This window comes from Diachasma alloeum, unplaced genomic scaffold (genome assembly GCF_001412515.2).
Source record: "Diachasma alloeum isolate Michigan unplaced genomic scaffold, Dall2.0 Dall_scaffold_00333, whole genome shotgun sequence".
Lineage (NCBI taxonomy): Eukaryota > Metazoa > Arthropoda > Insecta > Hymenoptera > Braconidae > Diachasma > Diachasma alloeum.
Window position 1 is genome coordinate 149,936 of NW_021680472.1, and position 20,798 is coordinate 170,733.

The window sequence follows — 20,798 nt, forward strand, 5'->3', positions numbered from 1 at the left end:
ATAACATCGCATTGTTCAATACACTCCAAAATTTATTCAGTTCATTCAAATAAAAAGCAGGATTATGCACCACTGCAAAGACCCTCTCTTCGTGACAGTCAAGAGTGAACTGAATTTCTCTCTCGCAAATTCATTTTTCCTAAATTTTATTTCCCGAATTTCTTAGTAATGCAAAACAAAGCCCATTCCGAGATAACACAGGGGCATTTAAATCCACACCTCGGAGGTGGTACGGAGTGGGGGAAGCGCTCGAGCTCGAAAAAATCGATATGAGGGGAAAGCGACTATAACGAATGCGACTATAACGAGAGTCTACTGTACTTTGTGGACCTTGTGATGAAAATAACTATTCTGATGAATGTAAGTTTATCATTCGAACCGAAGACGAGGAAATACATTATGGACCCAATGATAAAATTTACTATTTCTCATGATTTAATTAAAATTAGGGGAAACGGAAACCTAATTTTACTTTCTGGAGTGTCTAAAGAACATTTAAAAAATATCTGAATGGGATGAAAATTATAGTTTACGGAGTATTTATAAGGTGATAATTTGAAGAATGAGTATTTAATATGAAAGGCGGGGCCAAATGGGTTGAATTCTACATGATTCCTATTTTTTTAGATGTCCCGTCATATATCAACGATCACTCGATAGGTTTATTGAGTCGCCACGGACTTTCAAGTGTCGCTGGGTTATCTTACACAATATAAGGTCTTTTATGTCCAACCGAACACCCCCTGACTCTCACCCTCCCGGAAGTGAACGCGAATTTTTTGCTAAGTGGAGGGGTTTGAGAAACATTCTCCTGATTTAGTTAAGCTTTTTTTTTTAACTTTGTCTACATAACTAGGGTTGTAACCAATCGATTTACATTTATCAAGCTCCAAAATGTTTTCTTCCGCCTTTGGGAACGTGTAGGATGAAAACTTTTTTCTGTTACTGCTGCTACCTTCACCTGGTACTGAAATGTGACGAGACTTGACGAAAAATATTTTCGTTTACGTGTAAACAAAAAGGCACAATTCGGCAAACGTTGAACGTAACATCACCGACAATAGTATATTTCGATACTCGCCTTCAGCTCGTGCTATAAACCTCCCACGAGCCAAAAAACACTTTTCCCATGAGTATCGAACGATATTTTTCATTACAATGTGTGGAAAAGGGATGTTCCACACATTCGCTTTGCGTGCCTAAAGAGTTATTTTTTCGCACAGCGTGATGACAAAAATATATCAGCTTTGCCGCGGGCTGCCAACTTCACACTCTTAAAAAATCCGTCGCGTTTGTATCGAAATATACTCTTTCAATTCTTAGATGCCTACAATGATGGAAAAAAAAAGTTGAAAAAGTGGAAATCTAATAATTACATCACGTTTTATTCTGTTAATTTTTTTTATCAATTGTCACAATCAAAGCCAGTCTTTGGAGCCATACTAGAAGTTGCGTAACGTTCTAGATTTACATACATTATTTCCCGTTTTTTCAAGATTTCCTCATTTTCATTCGAAACGTTATAAAGTCTTCAGATAATGTTATTTATGTATCTGGCTGAGGATTTTGAATGTGAACTAATCCAATAAATTATTTTCAGAACAAAGAAAGGTTCAGTTTCAAATTTTCGAGTTTTAATTTCAGAATTACCTATAGAACCTTCCTAAAAATTTTCACCATAAAAATAAATTCTAAAGGAAAAAATTGAAAATAAATGAGGTCCAAACGTCACCGGACTTTTAGTATCCCGAGTGGAAATTCTGTTCAGATCGCGATCAGAAACTGATCAAGTCCGATCCGAAATTCTGATCAGGCATGTTACGCCTCCACCTCATGTTTTTCCACTAGGGTTTCTCCACCTACCATCATTAGGCAAGTTTGGATCAGGTTAGACTGGACCACTGATCAGGTATTGATCAAGTTGACGGATCCGGTCTTGATCAGACATGTTACGCCTCTGACCAATCCGGATTTGATCAGGACGAATGGATCCGAACTTGATCAAGTCAACTGTATGAAAACCGGATGACCTGTCTGTCAGCATCAATAACAATTATCAATGATAATTAATCCAAAACAAAAGATACAATTCAATTCAATTCTTTCATCGCCTCTCTTAATGAATCTTTACTGTTATTACCTCTGAAAAAGCTTATTATTTTTTTACCTATGCTGAGGATCGAACCAGGGACCCTATGATCGCTAATCCTATGCCCTAACCACTACGCTATCGCGCCATTACTACTGAGTAAACTGTACATTGCCTATGTGATTTGTATCGGGGTATTCGTTGAATTTACGATTATTCCTGATCTCGCGGATGTGCGTGTGTATCCCGAGTGAAAATTGATTTAGGCCCACCTGAAGCACGATCAGAACTTGATCAGGTTTTTATAAGGTTCGACTGATCCGGTGATTCCTGATGAGAACCTGACCAAGTTTTGATCCAGCAGATCGAATCCGAAAAACTACAGGCGGGTTCAGCTCAAGTTCTGATCAGGTAGACATGATCAGATGATGTCTGATGAGAACCTGACCAAGCTTTGATCCAGTAGATCAGATCCGAAAAACTGCAGGATGATTCAGATCAAGTTCTGATCAGGTAGCCACGATCTCACCCTGAGATCGGCTGCCTGACCCCAATTTGATCAAATTCCGATTTGATGTCTTTGACCGGCATTTGAACGGGGTCAATTGAACAGAAAATGATCAGATTCAGATCCAGTCCACCTGACGTTAATTTTAATAAGTTTTTCGGATAATTTAATTAACTATTATTATACTATTCAAATTAAGTTTTATCAACCATTATCAATAATTATTTTCAATTTTTAAAAAGGATCATTATACTATAATTAAAATAAATTGAATTAAATTAATTTAATTGATTGAATTTAATTTAATTTATCAATTTAATTAACAGCCAGCCCTTCTCAAATGTACAGAAGGGAGGAATGATGATGCCGTAAATACGTATTAGAGGAGTATCAAACTTACACGGAAATAATCTTAAGAAAAAAAATCACCAAATGTCTATTTATTTATTAGTGTTATTGTTATTATCATTATTATTATTTATTAATGAAATAAATAAAAATTTAATTGAACATATTTTATCTCTGAGAATACACACATACATCCACGAGATCGGGAATAATCGTAAATTCAACGAATATCCCGATACAAATCATATAGGGAACGTACAGTTTACTCAATAGAAATAACGCGATAGCGTAGTGGTTAGGGCATAGGATTAGCAATCATAGGGTCCCCGGTTCGATCCCCAGCATCGCTAAAAAAATAATAAGCTTTTTCAGAGATAATAACAGTAGTGATTCATTAAGAGAGGCGGCCTACGGTGAAAGAATTGAATCATCTTTTGTTTTGGATTAATTATCATTGATAATTGTTATTGATACTGACAGACAGGTCATCCAGTTTTCATACAGTTGACTTGATCAAGTTCGGATCCAGTCATCCTGATCAAATCCGGATTGGTCAGAGGCGTAACATGTCTGATCAAGACCGGATCCGTCAACTTGATCAATACCTGATCAGTGGTCAGGTCTAACCTGATCCAAACTTGATCAAGACCTGACTGGAATTTCTACTCAGGATTCTCAGAGATAAAATATGTTCAATTAAATTTTTATTCATTTCATTAATAAATAATAATAATGATAATAACAATAACACTAATAAATAAATAGACATTTGGTGATTTTTTTTCTCAAGATCATTTGCGTGTAAGTTTGATACTCCTTTAATACGTATTTACGGCATCATCATCCCTTCCTTTTGTACATTTGAGAAGGGCTGGCTATTAATTAAATTGATTAATTAAATAAAATTCATTAAATTAAATTAATTTAATTTAATTTATTTTAATTATAGTATAATGATACTTTTTAAAGATTGAAAATAATTATTGATAATGGTTGGTAAAACTTAATTTGAATAGTATAATAATAGTTAATTAAATTATCCGAAAAACTTATTAAAATTAATGTCAGGTGGACCGGATCTGAATCTGATGATTTTCTCTTCAATTGACCCCGTTCAAATGCCGATCAAAGACATCAAATCGGAATTTGATCAAATTGGGGTCAGGCAGCCGACCTCAAGGTGAGATCGTGCCTACCTGACGGATATTTTGAAACAAAAGAGCAATTAACATTTATTATTCAGAGAAAAAGATAACGAGAAAGAAAAATTTGGATGAATATAAATTGAAGAATCGAGTCGACGTTGAATTATTTGAAGAACGATTTTGGATTAATCCAAATGAAACTTGATTTGAATAAATAATAATTAATAATATCGTCTTCGAATTGATTGTTACAATATTAATCGGTGGGTCTATCCTAGTTATTTATGTTATTTACGAGAACACCGAATTTAATGAACTTGTAATTCTAGAAATATTAATTAGTCTCATGATAATTTTGTTGACGATTAATGCCTTAATTACTCTAAAATTGATATTAACCACTTTCTTGTGTTGAACAAAAACATTTTTGTGTCAGCTACTTCCGTCGAGCAGTTCGGTTCATTTCACGAAATTATTGTCTAATTAATTCCGTTGGAATTAATTTTCAAAGATAACTCTCTAAAAGAAAAATAATTTCATTACAAAGCTCTGGCAGAATAAAAAGAGGATAGGTCAAGTGTTTTTAAGGACCAAACAGGAGAGACGGGCAAAGTGATCCGAAGGATCAAACGGGACGGATTTAACACGTCAGATGGGATCCCGCGGCTCGAATGCGATGCCTGACCCTTCTGACCGTTTGACTACTTGACCTTTACAAACGTTCAACTCGTCTGATTACTCCGCCCGACTCATTTCCAAATGTTTTTGAAAACTATTTCTCTTCAAATAATTAAAAATATTCAATTTTGCTTCTAGAGTTCATTGGAATTTCCATGCTTAGGGACGCTTAATCACTCCCCAGTGATTCAAATTTGCGTGATCATTCACAGAATACTTCTTACATAGTTTGTTATAAGAATAATATCATAGAGAGGAAATAAGAATGAGTGATCAACAACTCGAGGCATTTTCCATAATCGACAAAAATTACATGTACTCAATTCGCCTTCGGCTCGGAAGGCAATTTTGCACGTGGGGGACGCTGATCTGTTTTCCAAGGCTCGGGCATGTAATGTACTATTTCGTGTCGAGGGACCTGAAAACGCCAATTTCGTGGCGCGCAACGCCACGAAAATCGGGTATTTCAGGTCCCGTGACACGAAAATAAATTTTCATCATCATTCGAAGAAGTTTATTTCCTATTGGTCCACAACTTCAGCAACTTCTTTACTCTCTCAATTTGCCAAATAAATGAAGTCGGTATTGACTAGATACGCTACTCGTCATGGCGCGGCCATCAATGTTGGTATCCGTCGTCATGGCTATGGCCTTGAAACCTCCATGGCCTTTGAGGACGATTTGGGGGTCCATGGCCACCTTCCGTAGCTCCAAATCTCAGGGGTTCCATGGCCTCGTTGCTGGGCCAACATTTGTTGAGGGGGTGGGGTGATCATAAGGGTCATACAGGAGATGTAAATGTAGTTATCGCAAGGGTCTAATTGGAGCGATGAATAGAGTAATCGCAAGGTTCAAATAGGAGAGACGAACGAAGTTATCGCAAGGGTCTAATTCGCTCCCATGAGACCTTTGCGATAACTTCGCTCGTCTCTCTCGTTTAACCCTTGCGATTGCTCCATTCGTCGTTCCGATTAGACCCTTGTCATAACTTCCCTCGTCTCTCTGGTTTGACCCTTGCGATTACTCTATTCATCGCTCTCGTTAGGCCCTTGCGATAACTTCGTTCGTTTCTCCCTTTTGACCCTTGCGATTACTCTATTCGTCGCTCCCATTAGATCCTTGAGATAACTTCGCTTGTCTCTCTCGTTTGACCCTTGCGATTATTCTATTCATCGCTCCCATTGCACCCTTGCGATAAGTACATTTACCTCTCCCCTCTGACACTTGTGATCGCCCGCCCCCTCAACAAATGTTGGCCCAGCAACGAGGCCATGAAACCCCTAAGATTTGGGGTCATGTAAGGTGGCCATGGACCCCCAAATTGTTTTCAAAGGCCATGGAGATTTCATGGCCGTGCCCATGGTCGCGGACACGATATTCATGGCCGCGCCATGACGAGTGGCGTACCAGCTGTATCCCACTCCACTTGGACAGCTAAACGCTCATTCGCAAGATTGAGAAGATTAAGAACCTATTAGGATTATCAATTATTCAATTAAGACTTGAAACAATTCCGCATCATTATACATCATTAAGGACGAAGATTTTATTTAATAATTCATGAATTTATGTCGGAAAAGAGGGTATTAGGGACGTATGCCTTTGCAGTGTCAAGTCAGATGGAATAATAGAACCTACATCGATTGGTCCATGTTATTCTACTTTTATTCTTATCCTGCATTAATTGATCTTCACATTTTTAGAGAATTCTCCTATTTCTTTCCCACTCGCCGTTCTCATTTGATTTTATGGCCCTTCTCCTCTTTACGCATAACATTTATACCTACTCCACCTGTCCTTCCTGTTTAACCCTTAGAAACATCGGACCGTTATGAACAACTCTCCCTTCCCTCCTTTAACCTTACGACACACATGGAAAAATCCAATCCGGGTGAGGGTCGACGGTTGATCCTTTTGGCATGGAATACTTAATTTGTTTTGGGCTGGCATTTGAATAGCAGTTTTTTCAGAAAAGAATTTTGTCACTAGGTATTTGAAGCTTGTGAGTGAAAAAATCCTTCTTCTATGAATGCATTGAAATAAAAAACAAACGATTATCATGTTTCTAAAAATGGAACAGAAAGTGAATGAATTTTCTCTTTGAAAAACTGAAGAACAAAAATTGGAATCCATTTGAAATTTTGAGTGTGGTTTGAATGAATAATCTTTTGACCTTTATCGGTAGAAAAAGTGTTGCCGACATTGTTTTGTCGAATTTCAACTGCCTTTTCGTTCGAGTTTTTCGACAATAAATTTTTCCCCTGTCACTTTTCATGATGTCAGCACTATGAAACTTTAAAGGAAATTCTATGTCTTATAAATTCGACAAAAGAGTGACAAAATTCAAGAACATGTAATTACGTCAAGAAACAAAGTATTTTCCTCACAAAATAGGTAAAAACATCCAAAAATAGAAAATGTAAACGCTTACCTGAAAGCAGGATGCTCATTGAAAACTTTACGATTAAGATGCACACAAATGTCGGCTTTCATGTCTTTTGGACAATAATTCAGTACTTTGTCTGTGTCGAGGCCTTTTGTCATGGCCCATGTGCTCACAACGTAATCCATGACGCGTTCACTCAGGGCTTTTGGCACTTCATGAAGCTTCATGAATTCACGAACGTTATTTAGCATGTCGTGGTATTTTGCCGTCGCAGACGTCATCTGCTGGATTATCGTTGTGACGTGACCGAATATTGTAGCATACAGCAAGGCTAAACGGAACACACACAAGTTTTTATCCACAGAAGGAAAATTCGATTCAACCCCACGAAAAAAAGGCTAATCATTAAATTGTAATTTCGTTCCATTGGGTTCTTTTGATTTCATCCATTTCCACTCAGCGAGTCAATCTATTATGAATTCATTGGAACGAAGTCGATTACTACAATAATTGGAATTTGAAGAATGCAATTTTACGGTGAGGTGATTCAGAACTCGGGAGAAAAGGTCACGAATTTCGTAAGGATTGTTTCCTGAATATCTCAACAACTAGTCATTTTAGAGGAAAATGAGAGAAGATTTTTGGCAGCTGGAAAAATGTGATGCAAGTAAGTTCTATTGATATTCTCTTCAAGAATTCAGAATTCCGGAAATTACTTCGAAATCAATGCCAGAAAAAATTGTTGATAGCCCTCTGTTTTAGAATTGCTCAAATTATGCAAATTATTTTAAGCATGATTGATTTACAGGAGGAGATCTTGTTTGAAATCTTTCCTAAATTGTGGGTCTGTCAAGGACTCTTCAACATCTGACCTAATTATTCGCGTTAAGTCGTACCTCATCGAAAATAGCCGAAATATACCATTTTTGCTTGACTTACGAGCAGTCAGTCATCCTCCGTCGTGGATATAATAAGTCACTCATCGCCTCCCGTAGGCATAACACGTGGTTATTCATCGTCCTCCGTGAACACAATAAGTATATTCATCGACCTTCAACGCAAGAATTAATACACCAACCGTTTCGTGGGTTATCCAACGAAACAGTATTTTAGTCAGTGATTCAACGAATGTTATGAGTTAATTATCAATATCAAATGTATTTCAACGATTTCGCCTGTAGATCAGCGTGTATTTTGTCTCGTAGCTCAACAATAATAATTCAACTTCTTCAATGTAAACCATCGAGACAGTTTACCGTTTGTATAGTAAAATCATCGAGTCAGTTATCACTTGTACAGTAAATTCAACATGTTATTTATGTAATAAAATCAACGGAAATTCATCGGTTATTTAGTGAACAATATTAGTGAAAATTAACAGTGAAACTCATCACACTTATTACTGTGTTGTAATTGGAACTCAACTATTGAGTCATTTGTAAATATTTGCGCATAATTGTTTTTACAGAATAAATAGACTTGGCTCAGGCCGAATTTTCTGTGTACTAGTCTTACAAGCAGGATCAAACCTACACTTCCCCCTTACGGGACCATCCTGGTAATCAACAAACCTCACCAGATTTTTAACAAACCTCAAAGAACCTTTGTCATATTCTACGCGATTCCACCTCCTCAAAAATAGTATTTTTCCGGCCTGTTGCGATGGGGTTTTTTACTCGTGTGGCGTTGGCCTCCGAGCCGTAGGCGAGGACTGGCTAACCACACGAGTAAAAAAACCCCATCGCAACAGCCCAGGAACAATATTTTTCTGTAGTGATTTTCAAGTTTTCGAGTTTGGGAAGTATGTAATACCAATTCCCAGACGAGAAATCGTGAGAAGCAGTACAGAAAAGTTCCTTTTGTAGAGTCTTGGAAACTTTCTCCTCACAGAGACTTTCAGGAAATAATCTGCGAATTTTCTTCCAATCTCTCTCCCGTTCTTATAGAATCAATATTTACTCAGTTCATTTTCTATTCCATTGGAAAAAAACGTCAGTTTAGCTAGGGAAGCTGGTTCAATGCATTTTTCAAACATGAAAAATATTGTAATAAAAAAAAATGATCAGTTTCATTCAGAGAATGGAGATAAAATAAATAACAGCAAATTTGAAATTCAGATTTGAGAATAAAGCTTCATTAGATTGCAATGGATTATTCTCCTAATCTTACCAGCAATTATCATCATGCAAATAGTGAAGATTTTCTCATTATCCGTCTCAGCCGCGACATTACCAAATCCCACTGATGTCATACACGTCATAGTGAAATACAAAGCCGTGACATACATAGTCCTCCTGGACGGCCCAGCGACGAGCTCAGGCACAGTACTGGAGTTGGTCCACAGGTAGCTGTATGGCGATTGAGTTACATTTGCCAACTTCCACAGCCACGAGTATTGAACGCCACCATCAGCGTCCGACCTGCCTATTGAGTACCTTGAGGGGTGTCATGAGCAGAAATGCTCTTGAGAAAACGATATTTTATAAAGAGAGGCAGAGAAGCTATAAATACAACAGCCACACCAATGAAAACAAACGAAAGGAAAGTGAATCGAGGAAAAAAATGTGAGTTATAGGGCAAGATCGTATGAACTATTTCAGTGGAAAAGTTGTACAAAGGTTTGAGCTTCTAATCTCATGTTGATAGTTGTTGTCAATTATCTCAGCAAGTATGAATCCTAGAGAAAAATGTCAACAAGATTTTTTGTCCAAAAAAAGTACCCTGCACTTATCTAAAAAATTAGGTAATTTCAAAGATTATAAATATTGCATATGAGCAGATCCGCGTGAAATCCGAAACCCAAAAAAATTGATGTCTGAGATTTTCTGCTCGATTTTTTTCTAGAAAGTTGGGCATCAGACAAACATTTTGAATTTTGTTTTTGAAAAATATAGATAATTGCGGGAGTTATGATTTTTCAAAAATTTCCATTTTTTTCGATAAAAATTTTATTTTCAAATTATTACCAATATTGCAGTCCTTCTCAAAAAACATGAAAAAAACTTCAAAATCAGACATCACTCACTGCATTCCATCCAATTTTATGCGCTTTATTCGTCAAAACGTCTTTTTTTTCAGTCGCCATTTTCTCAAAAACCTATTTTTTTGAAAATCTGAAATTTTTACCAAAAATCATCCATAAAATGACGAAAATTTTGGCGCCAAAAAAAGTTACTATTTTGCTGTAGTTTGGCAAATATGAATTTTTTTAAGGAGCAAATCACTGAAAATGATGAAAAATTGCGTTGAATTACTCAATTATCTCACAAATGAGTGAGTTTTTCATTGAGAATTGGTAAATAGAAGGATCTAAGATCATTATTCTTCCCATGATCCCTCCTTGGTATGCTTTTTTGGTAATCATCAGATAAGATACCTGGAAAGATTAAATTCATTTCTAATTACTGTTGAAAATAATAACACAAAATCCCTTAAACAAACGTCTTAAATATTTCTGGAATCATACAATTTCATATATTTTTCATCAATCTTCTAGTAAAGTTTTTTGATAATCGAGAAATTTACGAACAATTGCATTTTCAACTCGTTTAGGAATTGTAAACTTGTTGGACCTGGATCTTTTCAAATTATCTACTTCACAAAGAATTTGTTCAAATGGTGCAGTCACTGTTTTTTGTACTGTGGGATATTTATAAGTCGACGAGGGACCACAGGGTTCCATTAAAGATGCAGAGAATTGATTAGAATTATGATTTCTATTCAAAATGTAACCCACCCACCATTTCCCTTGATGAATGATAATTACTTCAGATTTAACAGATTCGAGTGACAGTAAATCATCGGCTAATTTGAATGTCTCAGCCTGTTGTGAGGATGAAAAAAGTTTGACCATCATGCTACCAGTTGAAATCGGTATGTAACAGTGGTAATCTCGAGTTCCTGGAATGCCTTTGACGTTAGCAAATCGTTGATATCATTTCTTCTGCATTTCGAGAATCTCATCTTTTGACACATAAATTGTGGTGATGTTGGATAGATTTGTTCGTGCCCAATCATATAATTCCTCCACATTCGTAATTTGGTCCTTGAAAGGGCGTTGCAGACTAGCTCGGGTAGCTGCACACTTGAACGTTCCACCTATTCATTGACAAGGGCCCTTCCCGTGATATAGTTTAGCGCAATTTTTCATCATTTTCAGTGATTTGCTTCTTAAAAAAATTTATATCTGCCAAACTACTGCAAAATAGTAACTTTTTTGGCGCCCAAATTTTCGGCATTTTATTGATGATTTATGGGAAAAATTTCAGATTTTCAAAAAAATTGGTTTTTGAGACAATGGCGACTGAAAAAAAAGACGTTTTGACGTATAAAGCGCGTAAAATTGGATGGAATGCAGCAAGTGACGTCTCATTTTGAAGATTTTTTTCATGTTCTTCGAGTCTGCTGAAAAAAATTTTGATAGCTCTGAAGGGGACTGGAATATTGGTAATAATTTGAAAATACAATTTTTATCGAAAAAAAATGGAAATTTTTGAAAAATCATAACTCCCGCAATTATCAATATTTTTCAAAAAAATTTATTTTAAAATGTTTGTTTGATGCCCAACTTTCTAGAAAAAAATCGAGCAGAAAATCCCAGACATCAATTTTTTTGGGTTTCGGATTTTACGCGGATCTGCTCATATTCGACTTGGGATGTTCCTTCTCTGCTATCAAGCTTTTGGGAACACAGGAGAAAAACACGATGGAATTAATCGGTTGAATGTACTCCGATAACGCCTATTGTTCTTGCTATCAACTTTTGGATTGAGATTGAAAAATATTTTGATCGATAAATATGAATATTCTGGATTCAATAACTCAGTTAAATCAAAAGATTCTGATATTGAAATACACGCATGAAAAAAATCAATAAAAAACTTAGTGAATTCGCTAGGACATTCTATTGAAAAAATTTACTTATTTTTTGCGCTAATTCTATTACATATTTGATGGGAAAGTCAATATATCTTGAAATTCTGAATGAATTTTTCTCTTGAGATTTTTTCTATTAGAATTATTGGGTACAAATTTTCTAAGTTTTTTCTCTCGATTTCGTTGACATTACAGGATTTTAAATTACAGAATCCGAGTGGAAAAAACTTGGAAAATTAAAGCCCAAGCCTTCTTATAGAAAAAATCTCAAGAGAAAAATTCAAATAGAAATTCGAAATCTATTGATTTTGTCTTATCCAATATCTAATAGAATCAGCGCAAAAAACAAATAGAATTTTTCAATAGAATTCTAATGGAAATCCTATAGAAACCCCATAAAATTTCTATAGAATTCTAATAGAATTTTCTAGCGAATTCCGTAGATTAAAAAAAAAAATTTTTTTATTATCAATTCCGTAGGTTTTCTATGGAATTTTTTCATATGTGTAGTAGACTTCATCACTAGGTCCACAAAGTATTTTCTGACAAACTTGAACTTTAAAAAAATTTTACTATTTCTGCCTATAGACAAAAAAAGCCTAATTTTTTAGATAAAGTACCAAGGTACTTTTTTGTGGAAAAAAAAGTCAATCACAAAAATTCCACTTTTCCCCACTCTCTCAAAATCATCTACTGAAGAAAAAACAACCAATGATCTTAACGTGGAGTAGTAAAAGGAAAGAACTCAGCACTTTACAGTTTAAAGTAGAAAGAAGAACTAACACAACTAAATATGATGATTATATTTTTGAAAAATCTCGAAGAAAACAACATCTCGAAGTAATGTTAGTGTTCTAGAATTTTTTACGAGACAAGTTCTTTTAATCAAATTAAGTTTGTCTCTGTGAAGATGTTTTCTAAATAAAACGCAATGAATTTTTGCATTTCATGACTATATGTATGCTATTGGATGCTCTGCTACACTGATAGAAGGATTTATTTGCTATTAATGCCTTTTAAGGGGAGAGTACTACGAGTTTCAAAAGTCGTGGGATATTGGAGTGAGATATCTCATGCATTGAAGATCGATTATATATGTGTAAAAACGAAAAATTAGTGCAAAAAAATTAATTGTTTATTGTTCGTTTGCTCCGCAGTCGCTTAAAATGTTAAAAATAGTCCAGGGCCTCTAATTTTTTGAGCTAGTTTTTTTCTCAAAATTTTGAAAAAAATGTGTACAATAACAATTACGAATTAGTTTTTTGAAATTCGACTCTTAGACAGCTAATTTTGTTTTGTTTAATATAAAAATTTGCGCCCTTCATATGAAATAGGGAGAAAAATTATCCTTCAAAGATTCAAAATATATTCTCAATTCTGTCAGAAATATTTTTCCGGCTATTTTATAATACATAAATGGTGCAATTTTTTGTAACCGCTAGATTCAGAATTATCTATATTTTTCAAATCAATTTACTAGAAGAGTCGCTCTCAAATAGTTTTAGAGTAATATGAAATACGACGATGTGATTTTATTAACTTTAGACAGAGAAAGAACTTTACAATTCTTAATCTCACGCGGTGTCTTAGTGGCGCATGCTAATTGCCATGAGCGTGGGGCACAAATAACTCGTGATTCAGGGAGTCTTAAATTCAAATGTAGGAAAGTCCATCACATCAAAAATTCACACTACAAATTAATTAAGAAACAATGCAATACTCAATATAACATTCTTAGTAATACTATTTTTGAAAATTTAAAAATAACATTTGAAAAAGCATTTAAAATCATTTCTTATTATATAATTAGCAATAAAATCACAATTCAAACACTTGCTGAAGAACATGGGGTAACCAAAAATACGGTGAGGAATCTCACAAAAAAAAGTAAACAAGATACTTTCTGCGTGGTCTGAGGCACGTGTTAACGAAAAGTTAGGGGGGGAGGGATAAGACAGTAGAAGTTGACGAGACCAGAATAGGAGGGAGAAAATATAATCGAGGGAGAGAGGCCCGGGGGCCGTGGATATTTGAAATATTCGATCGGGACAGCAAGCAAGTAATAACAGTGCCAGTACAAGATCGGTCGAAATTAATTCTACAATGTTATATTGATAAATATGTGAAAAAAGGAACAACTATAGTGACTGATGGGTGAAAGAGCTATCGAGGGTTGACCCAAAAAGGATATATTCACAGGTGTGTAAATCATAGATATCAATTTGTTAATTCATACAACCGAAATTGGCATACGCAGAATATTGAAAGATACTGGAGAGATTTAAAAAATAACTTGCAAAAATACGAGCTTGGAAGGAGAGGAACCCAAGATAAACTAAATAAAGAAATATTCACACGGGTATTCAAATATCAAGAGAGGGTCGAGAAATTGTTCACTATCATGGGCAGTCCATTAACATTAAATTTGCGTACAAAAATGGACTAATACGGTACCAGAAATTATTTTGAAAAAAATAAATTGTAATGTATAACGCTGAAATTTAAACATGACACGTTTTAATTTTCGAAAAATATCAAAGAGTATTTAATACTCCAATGATTGAAACCAGTGGTGCCCACCTTGAAATTCAATCGATAGGGACCGAGTTTATTCGAGAAGAGTAGCGGGTACCTGTGTGATTGCCTAGGTGTCGATTGAAATTTGAAGAGTCACAATATCAACTTTATTTAAGTTTATAAATTGCTACTAGGAGGTGTAGCGGAGTTTGGTGTCTGAGGGAACAGACGGAGTGTTGGTTGTTGTACTCGATTGTAATTCACACTCCGAAAAATTATCCCGAGTGTCGTGTTGGTGAGTAGAGTGTATTGGTTCTTCTTTGAGGCCGATGCACCACTGCGTCCACATCGCGGCCTCGGGTAATGCGAAATATGGTGATCTCAGTTGTTTGATTCTTTTGAAGAATTGGTTTTAACATTTTAAGAGTTTGCGGAGTAAACGAACAATAAACAATTATTTTTTTGCACTAACTATTCGTTTTTAGACATATATAATCGATCTTCAATGTATGAGAAATCTCATTCCAATACCCCACGACATTTGAAAGTCATAGTAGTCTCCCCTTAACTATTACCGGGATTTGTTAATAGTTAACGAATCATGATAATAGTTCCATCTTTTCTATCAGTGTAAGGTTCTAAACTGCAAAATACTAATAGGAGGTATCACGAAGCGGAGAATCCACCACAAGAAATCACCTTAATATGACATACCAGACACAGGCAAGCCAGTGGGCCACCAGCATGTAGAAGCACAGGAGTAGTATAAGCATAGCAGCACCATATTCGAGGTAGCGATCTAGTTTACGTACGACCCGTCCCAGTCGCAGTAATCTAACAACCTTCAGTGCTGAAAACAAACTACCAATGCCATCTTCGTCGTGATCAAAGGCATTAAAAACGTCGTAGGGTAAACAGCTGAGGAGATCTATGATGAACCACGATTTCAGATAATTCATTCTGATGACCTGGAAAAGAGGATAAAGGGAAAGTGAAATTTAAAAGAGGGCAGTGTCGCAGATGGGGCAAAATTAGCTTTTTCTCACTCACACTGAGAGAAAAATATATTTTTGCTAAATATTCATTTACTTGAGAGAAGCATTCATTTTTTCAAAATCGTATTTCTCCCATCTGCTCATTCCTAGGCGAGCCTGATTAGGTTTCAATTATGACGATCATAATGCTCTAGAGAGTTGCACTTGACCTGGGATGAACTCTTCCAATGATGATTCATTTTTCCTAAATTTCTTATTACAGGGTGTCTACCTGGAAGTTTTAACAAAATTCCCTGACTTTTCCCGGTCAAATTGATGAAATTACCTGACCATAAAAAACGTTTTTTTATTAAAGAATGTTAAATTTATAGACTCGAAGGGGAAAAGTGTAGTAGGACGCTTTAATGGGGACACCGGCATTCCGTTTTGAAGGCCATAGAGTGGGGATATTAAAATTCACCGTAGAGGGTTGAAACAGTTGATAATCGAGGATCACCTGACGTTGATAATCAATGAGCAATAGATGGATCCATGCACATTAAGGACAATCGGGCGAGCTGGGAGGGTTTTGGAAAAAAAGCAACCATTCTTTTTCTTTTTTTCACGTATTCTTTAAATGATGGAAAAGGCGTGTGCAAAGTTTTAGACTGCTGGAGAGCATGGTTAATTTATTATGAATTTTTGAAAAATTGGTCATTTAACCCGCGATCTTATAGAAATCACAAAAAAAACTGCAAAACCCAAGGAAAAAATGCAGCCAAAGTCATGAAACTTTAAACACATTTAGGACATGTGATCAATGATTTTTTGAGTGAAAAAGATTGTCGCCTAGGCAGCAACGTCCCAAGTACCGATCGGGTGGGGGTAGCGCGGTCAATTTAAACGTCTCTTGAGAGAGAGCGATGAAGCGTTGTCAGTGAAGCTCCCTCGAGCCAGTGGTACCAGCTCCTGGTGAAAAAAAAACTACCGACGATGTTGCCACTTTTTCGCACGGATTAACATTTTTTCATTTATTAAAAAAAAAACAATCTAAAAACCATTCAATGCATAGAACAGAGACAAATAAATTTGATTAGCTCCGAAAATAATTTTTAACCGGAGATACTCCCTAATATTGCCTGAATTTTGAATCCGAATGGAAAAAAATTTTTTGTTCAGCGATTGATTTTCTGCAGGAGAACAATAGAAACCCCTCCGCCTCACCTCCTACATTTCCTCCTCGCCCGATTATCCTTAATTCCTTGACCGAACAAAATTGAAAGGCAGACGTCGGAAAAGTAAAATTATCTTTGATTGGCGAAAAGACCCATCAAGTGAATTTTCATCGTCATTTCCTATTTTCATTTGTTTCAATGTTCAGACTTCAAAGAATAAAATTGATTATTCGTTTTCCATTGCTTAGAATGTATTGAGAAACAAGCAGGGGTTCGAGCCTTTTTGGCCGAAGCCATGTGTTATAACTCTTTTTCTTTCTTTCATTTCTACCAATTCCATTGGTAGTAAGCTTCCGAATGGGATAGAAGGCATTCGGATAGAAGGCATCGGAACAAATATTTTGAAAAAAAAAAATTGAAATCGGTTGCGTAGCTTTTAAGCTATTGCATATAAAAGGTTATCAGAGAAAGTCGAATATCCCTAGTGGAAAAATCTAAGGCAGAGGCGTAACATGCCTGATCAGAATTTCGGATCGGACTTGATCAGTTTCTGATCGAGACCTGCACAGAATTTCCACTCGGGTATGAGTCAATTTGAGAGTGAAATTCGTAAGTGTCCTGGTAGCTCAGATGGTAAGAGCACCCGACGCGACATTGGGAGGTCCCGGGTTCGATTCCCGGCTAGGAAGTTACTAATTTTTTCTCTCAAAAAAATTCAATTTAATTAATGCCTAATGATGGAAGGCGGAGAAACCCTAGTGGAAAAACCTAAGGCAGAGACGTAACATGCCTGATCAGAATTTCGGATCGGACTTGATCAGTTTCTGATCGAGACCTGAACAGAATTTCCACTCGGGATCTCGGAAACTACTCATGTGATTGAGCTCATTTTCACTAGGAAGGATTATTATCATAAGAGGAAGATTCTGTCCAAATTTCAAGTTGATATCTCAATTTTTGTACAAGCTAGAGTGATTGCAAGGATTTTTATGAAAAAACAGAAAAACGGAAATATCTCAAAAACTTTTTATGAACGGCCGTTTATGTTTTGATTGATTCTGATAGAAGGCATCGAAGCAAATAGTTTGAAAAAAAAAATTGAAATCGGTTGCATAGTTTTTCAGATACTGCACATAAAAGGTTTTCAGAGAAAGTCAAATATCTCGGAAACTACTCATGTGATTGAGTTCATTTTCACTAGGAAGGATTATTATTATAAGAGGAAGATTCTGTCCAAATTTCAAGTTGATATCTCAATTGTTGTACAAGCTAGAGTGATTACAAGAATTTTTATAAAAAAACGGAAATATCTCGAAAACTTTGTATGAACGGGTATATATATTTTGATTGATTCGGATAGAAGGCATCGAAATGAATATTTTGAAAAAAAAATTGAAATCTGTTGACTAGCTTCGAAGATATTAGCGAAAAACGATTTAAAAACGAATAGCTTTTTCTCAAAAACTATTTGATCCATCGGGTTGAACTTTTGCACAGAGTTAGTCCTTGTTAAGATCTATAATCTGACAAAATTTCAGATTTTTTGGAATAAGTTTAGCCAATTAATTACTCAATTTTTCAAAAATTGACCATCGGAAAGGTGGCGATGGACATTGACACCAACAGACATGGTCGCCAAACTTCGTATTTTTACGTTTCAGACCATTCTACATCATTTCCAATCAAAATTAGAGAATGTGAAAACAGCACGATTACAATGCTTCCATTCGGAAGCAAAAATGAATCTTTTAGATTTAGTCTGTATGCTCCACTCAATTTTTTAGACACTAGGCAAAAAATAACAAAAAGAGTGCATTGAAAGAAAAATTTGTTTCATGGGCTATTATCCATAATTTATGACGTAAAATGGGTACTTCATTTCATTTTCTAGAGTCTAACGAAATTGCGGAATACAAAAATCTATATCAGATCGAAATTACGTAATAAAGCAAGTATGGCTAAGGGAACTTTCAAAGACTTCAATTTTAGCGAAAGTTGACAGAGTGATCACCTCCTAAGGGGAAACCCCTTAGGAGGTGATCACTCTGTCAACTTTTCAACAAAAATACGTACAGCGAAAAATTTGTCTAGAAAGTTAGGATGCTCACTTCTCTTTAGTGGACCAGGTTGGAACTCTCAGTGTTTTGCAGTTTGTATAGAAAAACCGCAAAAACAGTGGGTTCCCAGTCTGATCCCACGGGAAGATGGTTCCAAGAGAATGTTTTTTGTCAACAGAAGAATTCCCAAAAATTTAGGTATTTGGAGAAAACAAGCTTCAAATTTTAAAATTCCAGAAAGTTATCGTAGTTTTCTGACTATTCCCTGACATTTCTAGACCAATCAAATTCCCTAACAATTCCCGGTTTCCCAAATTTCCCTAACGGCTGGAGACCCTGTTATTTTCTGAGGAAAGAATTTCGATTAATTTTTTAATGTGGATAATTATTGAGTGAATTCATTCAAGGTCATAAGTAACATAATCATCTCCTAGAGAAATATACCTGTCATAATTGAAACCTAATGAAGATTGCCTATTAACTCTCGATCACTCGCTCAATGGGCGCAGCACCGCCCATGGTCGTTTGTTTATATTTTAGCGTTTCTCGACGCTTAAAAAATCTGAAAAAATTAGAGTTCCTAGTTCAATCCCTTTATTGAGCGTTGGCGTTGTCCGTTTTTTTCTCAGGAAATTTGTTTAGCTAAAAAAAGAGAAGAAACATCGAATGAACAGAAAAGCGGCGCCGCACCGTTCGGTTTCAGTGAGTTCCTGTCGATCCCTTGAGCAACAGTGTTGCTCATTTACTGCCATACTTGAAGTGCGCGCATAGCGGTAAACGCCAAGGTGGCAACAGCGCGCTCAGTTTGGGAGAAATACGGTATTGAAAAAATAAATACTTCTCTCAAGTAAATGGATATTTGGCAAAAATATTTTTTTTTCTCAATGTACGATATACCGACCAATGATAAAGACTTATACCAAAAAGTCTAATCGACTGGTTGCGAGTAATAATTTGTAGGAAGTGTATTAAGAGTAGTTATATTTGGTAATCAACGGTGTAATCCAAATCTTCAAGGTGAATCAGTATGAAAAAAAAATCACTTTTCAATTTCCGATACGAAGAATTTTCCTTCGACATAGTAATTTTCATTATTTTATTCTCTCCGTATGTTGTACCATGTAAAAGGGTACAAGCACTATCGTTTTCATCAACACCTGTCGAGCCAGAAATTGACGTCCGTGTACGAAAAAATGCGGACTCTCAGTCACGTGATTTTTCTATATCGCATTTTTCTTCAGATAATATTGAAATTTTTGTAAAAAAACTGAGCCAAGAAAAAGTTTTGTTTGATTCCTACTGGGAAGTCGAAGTTTTTGAAAAATACATAGAAATAAAAAAGGAAGTCAAGTCAGGAATTTTGAATAAATGGTGATAGTGCACAATCAGGTTTCTATAAGAAAAATAGTTCTCAATGGAATAAGTATTCTAAAAAAATTCTCCATGAAATAAAAAATCAGTAGGAGCAGGACCAACGTCCTTGGCGCGAATCAAAGGATGGCGGATTAGATTGATGCAGACAGTGAGTTAAAAAACCCCTGGCGGATGAGTCCGAGACCTATCCGAGAGTAGCTCCGACACTCGGAATGGACACTCATTCGACTCTCGGATTTTCGGAGGTTAGGGCGCCAAACTCCAGTAAACACTCTCGTCCGAGAGTGCATCCGAGAGTTGTTTATGCCTTCACAAATCAATTTGTTTATTAATTGAGNACCACTCTCGGATCGCTACTCTCGTCCGAGACTCAATGCGAGACTGGTTTCCACAATGTTCAAGGGACCCCCCATTCCTCCCTCTATCGATAGCCGATTGATAAATCATTCTCTTGAAACGCAATGTGCATCCAATTGATAAAAAATAAATNAGAGATACGAGAGTGGTTAAGTAATTGGCAAATTAATTATGTAATCATTTCCGATTAGTTAGAGGGGCTTAGACTAGCAAGAAAAACATTTTTGGAGCGTCTATCGGTGGAGGGGGTATGTGAAGGTCCCTTAAACATTACGGAAACCAGTCTCGGATCGAGTCTCGGACGAGAGTAGTGAT

The 20,798-nt window shown here is 36.0% G+C and overlaps 1 protein-coding gene across 1 annotated transcript in view; it reads right to left on the minus strand.

Moving 5' to 3' along the window:
• Positions 1 to 20,798, minus strand: part of LOC107040413 (potassium voltage-gated channel protein eag) — a 70,236-nt gene that overhangs the window by 31,422 nt on the left and 18,016 nt on the right. Inside the window, exons 5-7 of the mRNA XM_015260495.2 lie at positions 15,261 to 15,514; positions 9,324 to 9,589; positions 7,200 to 7,485 (exon numbers count right to left, since the gene is read on the minus strand). Coding sequence (XP_015115981.1) covers positions 7,200 to 7,485; positions 9,324 to 9,589; positions 15,261 to 15,514 — 806 coding nt within the window. The remainder of the gene's footprint in view (positions 1 to 7,199; positions 7,486 to 9,323; positions 9,590 to 15,260; positions 15,515 to 20,798) is intronic.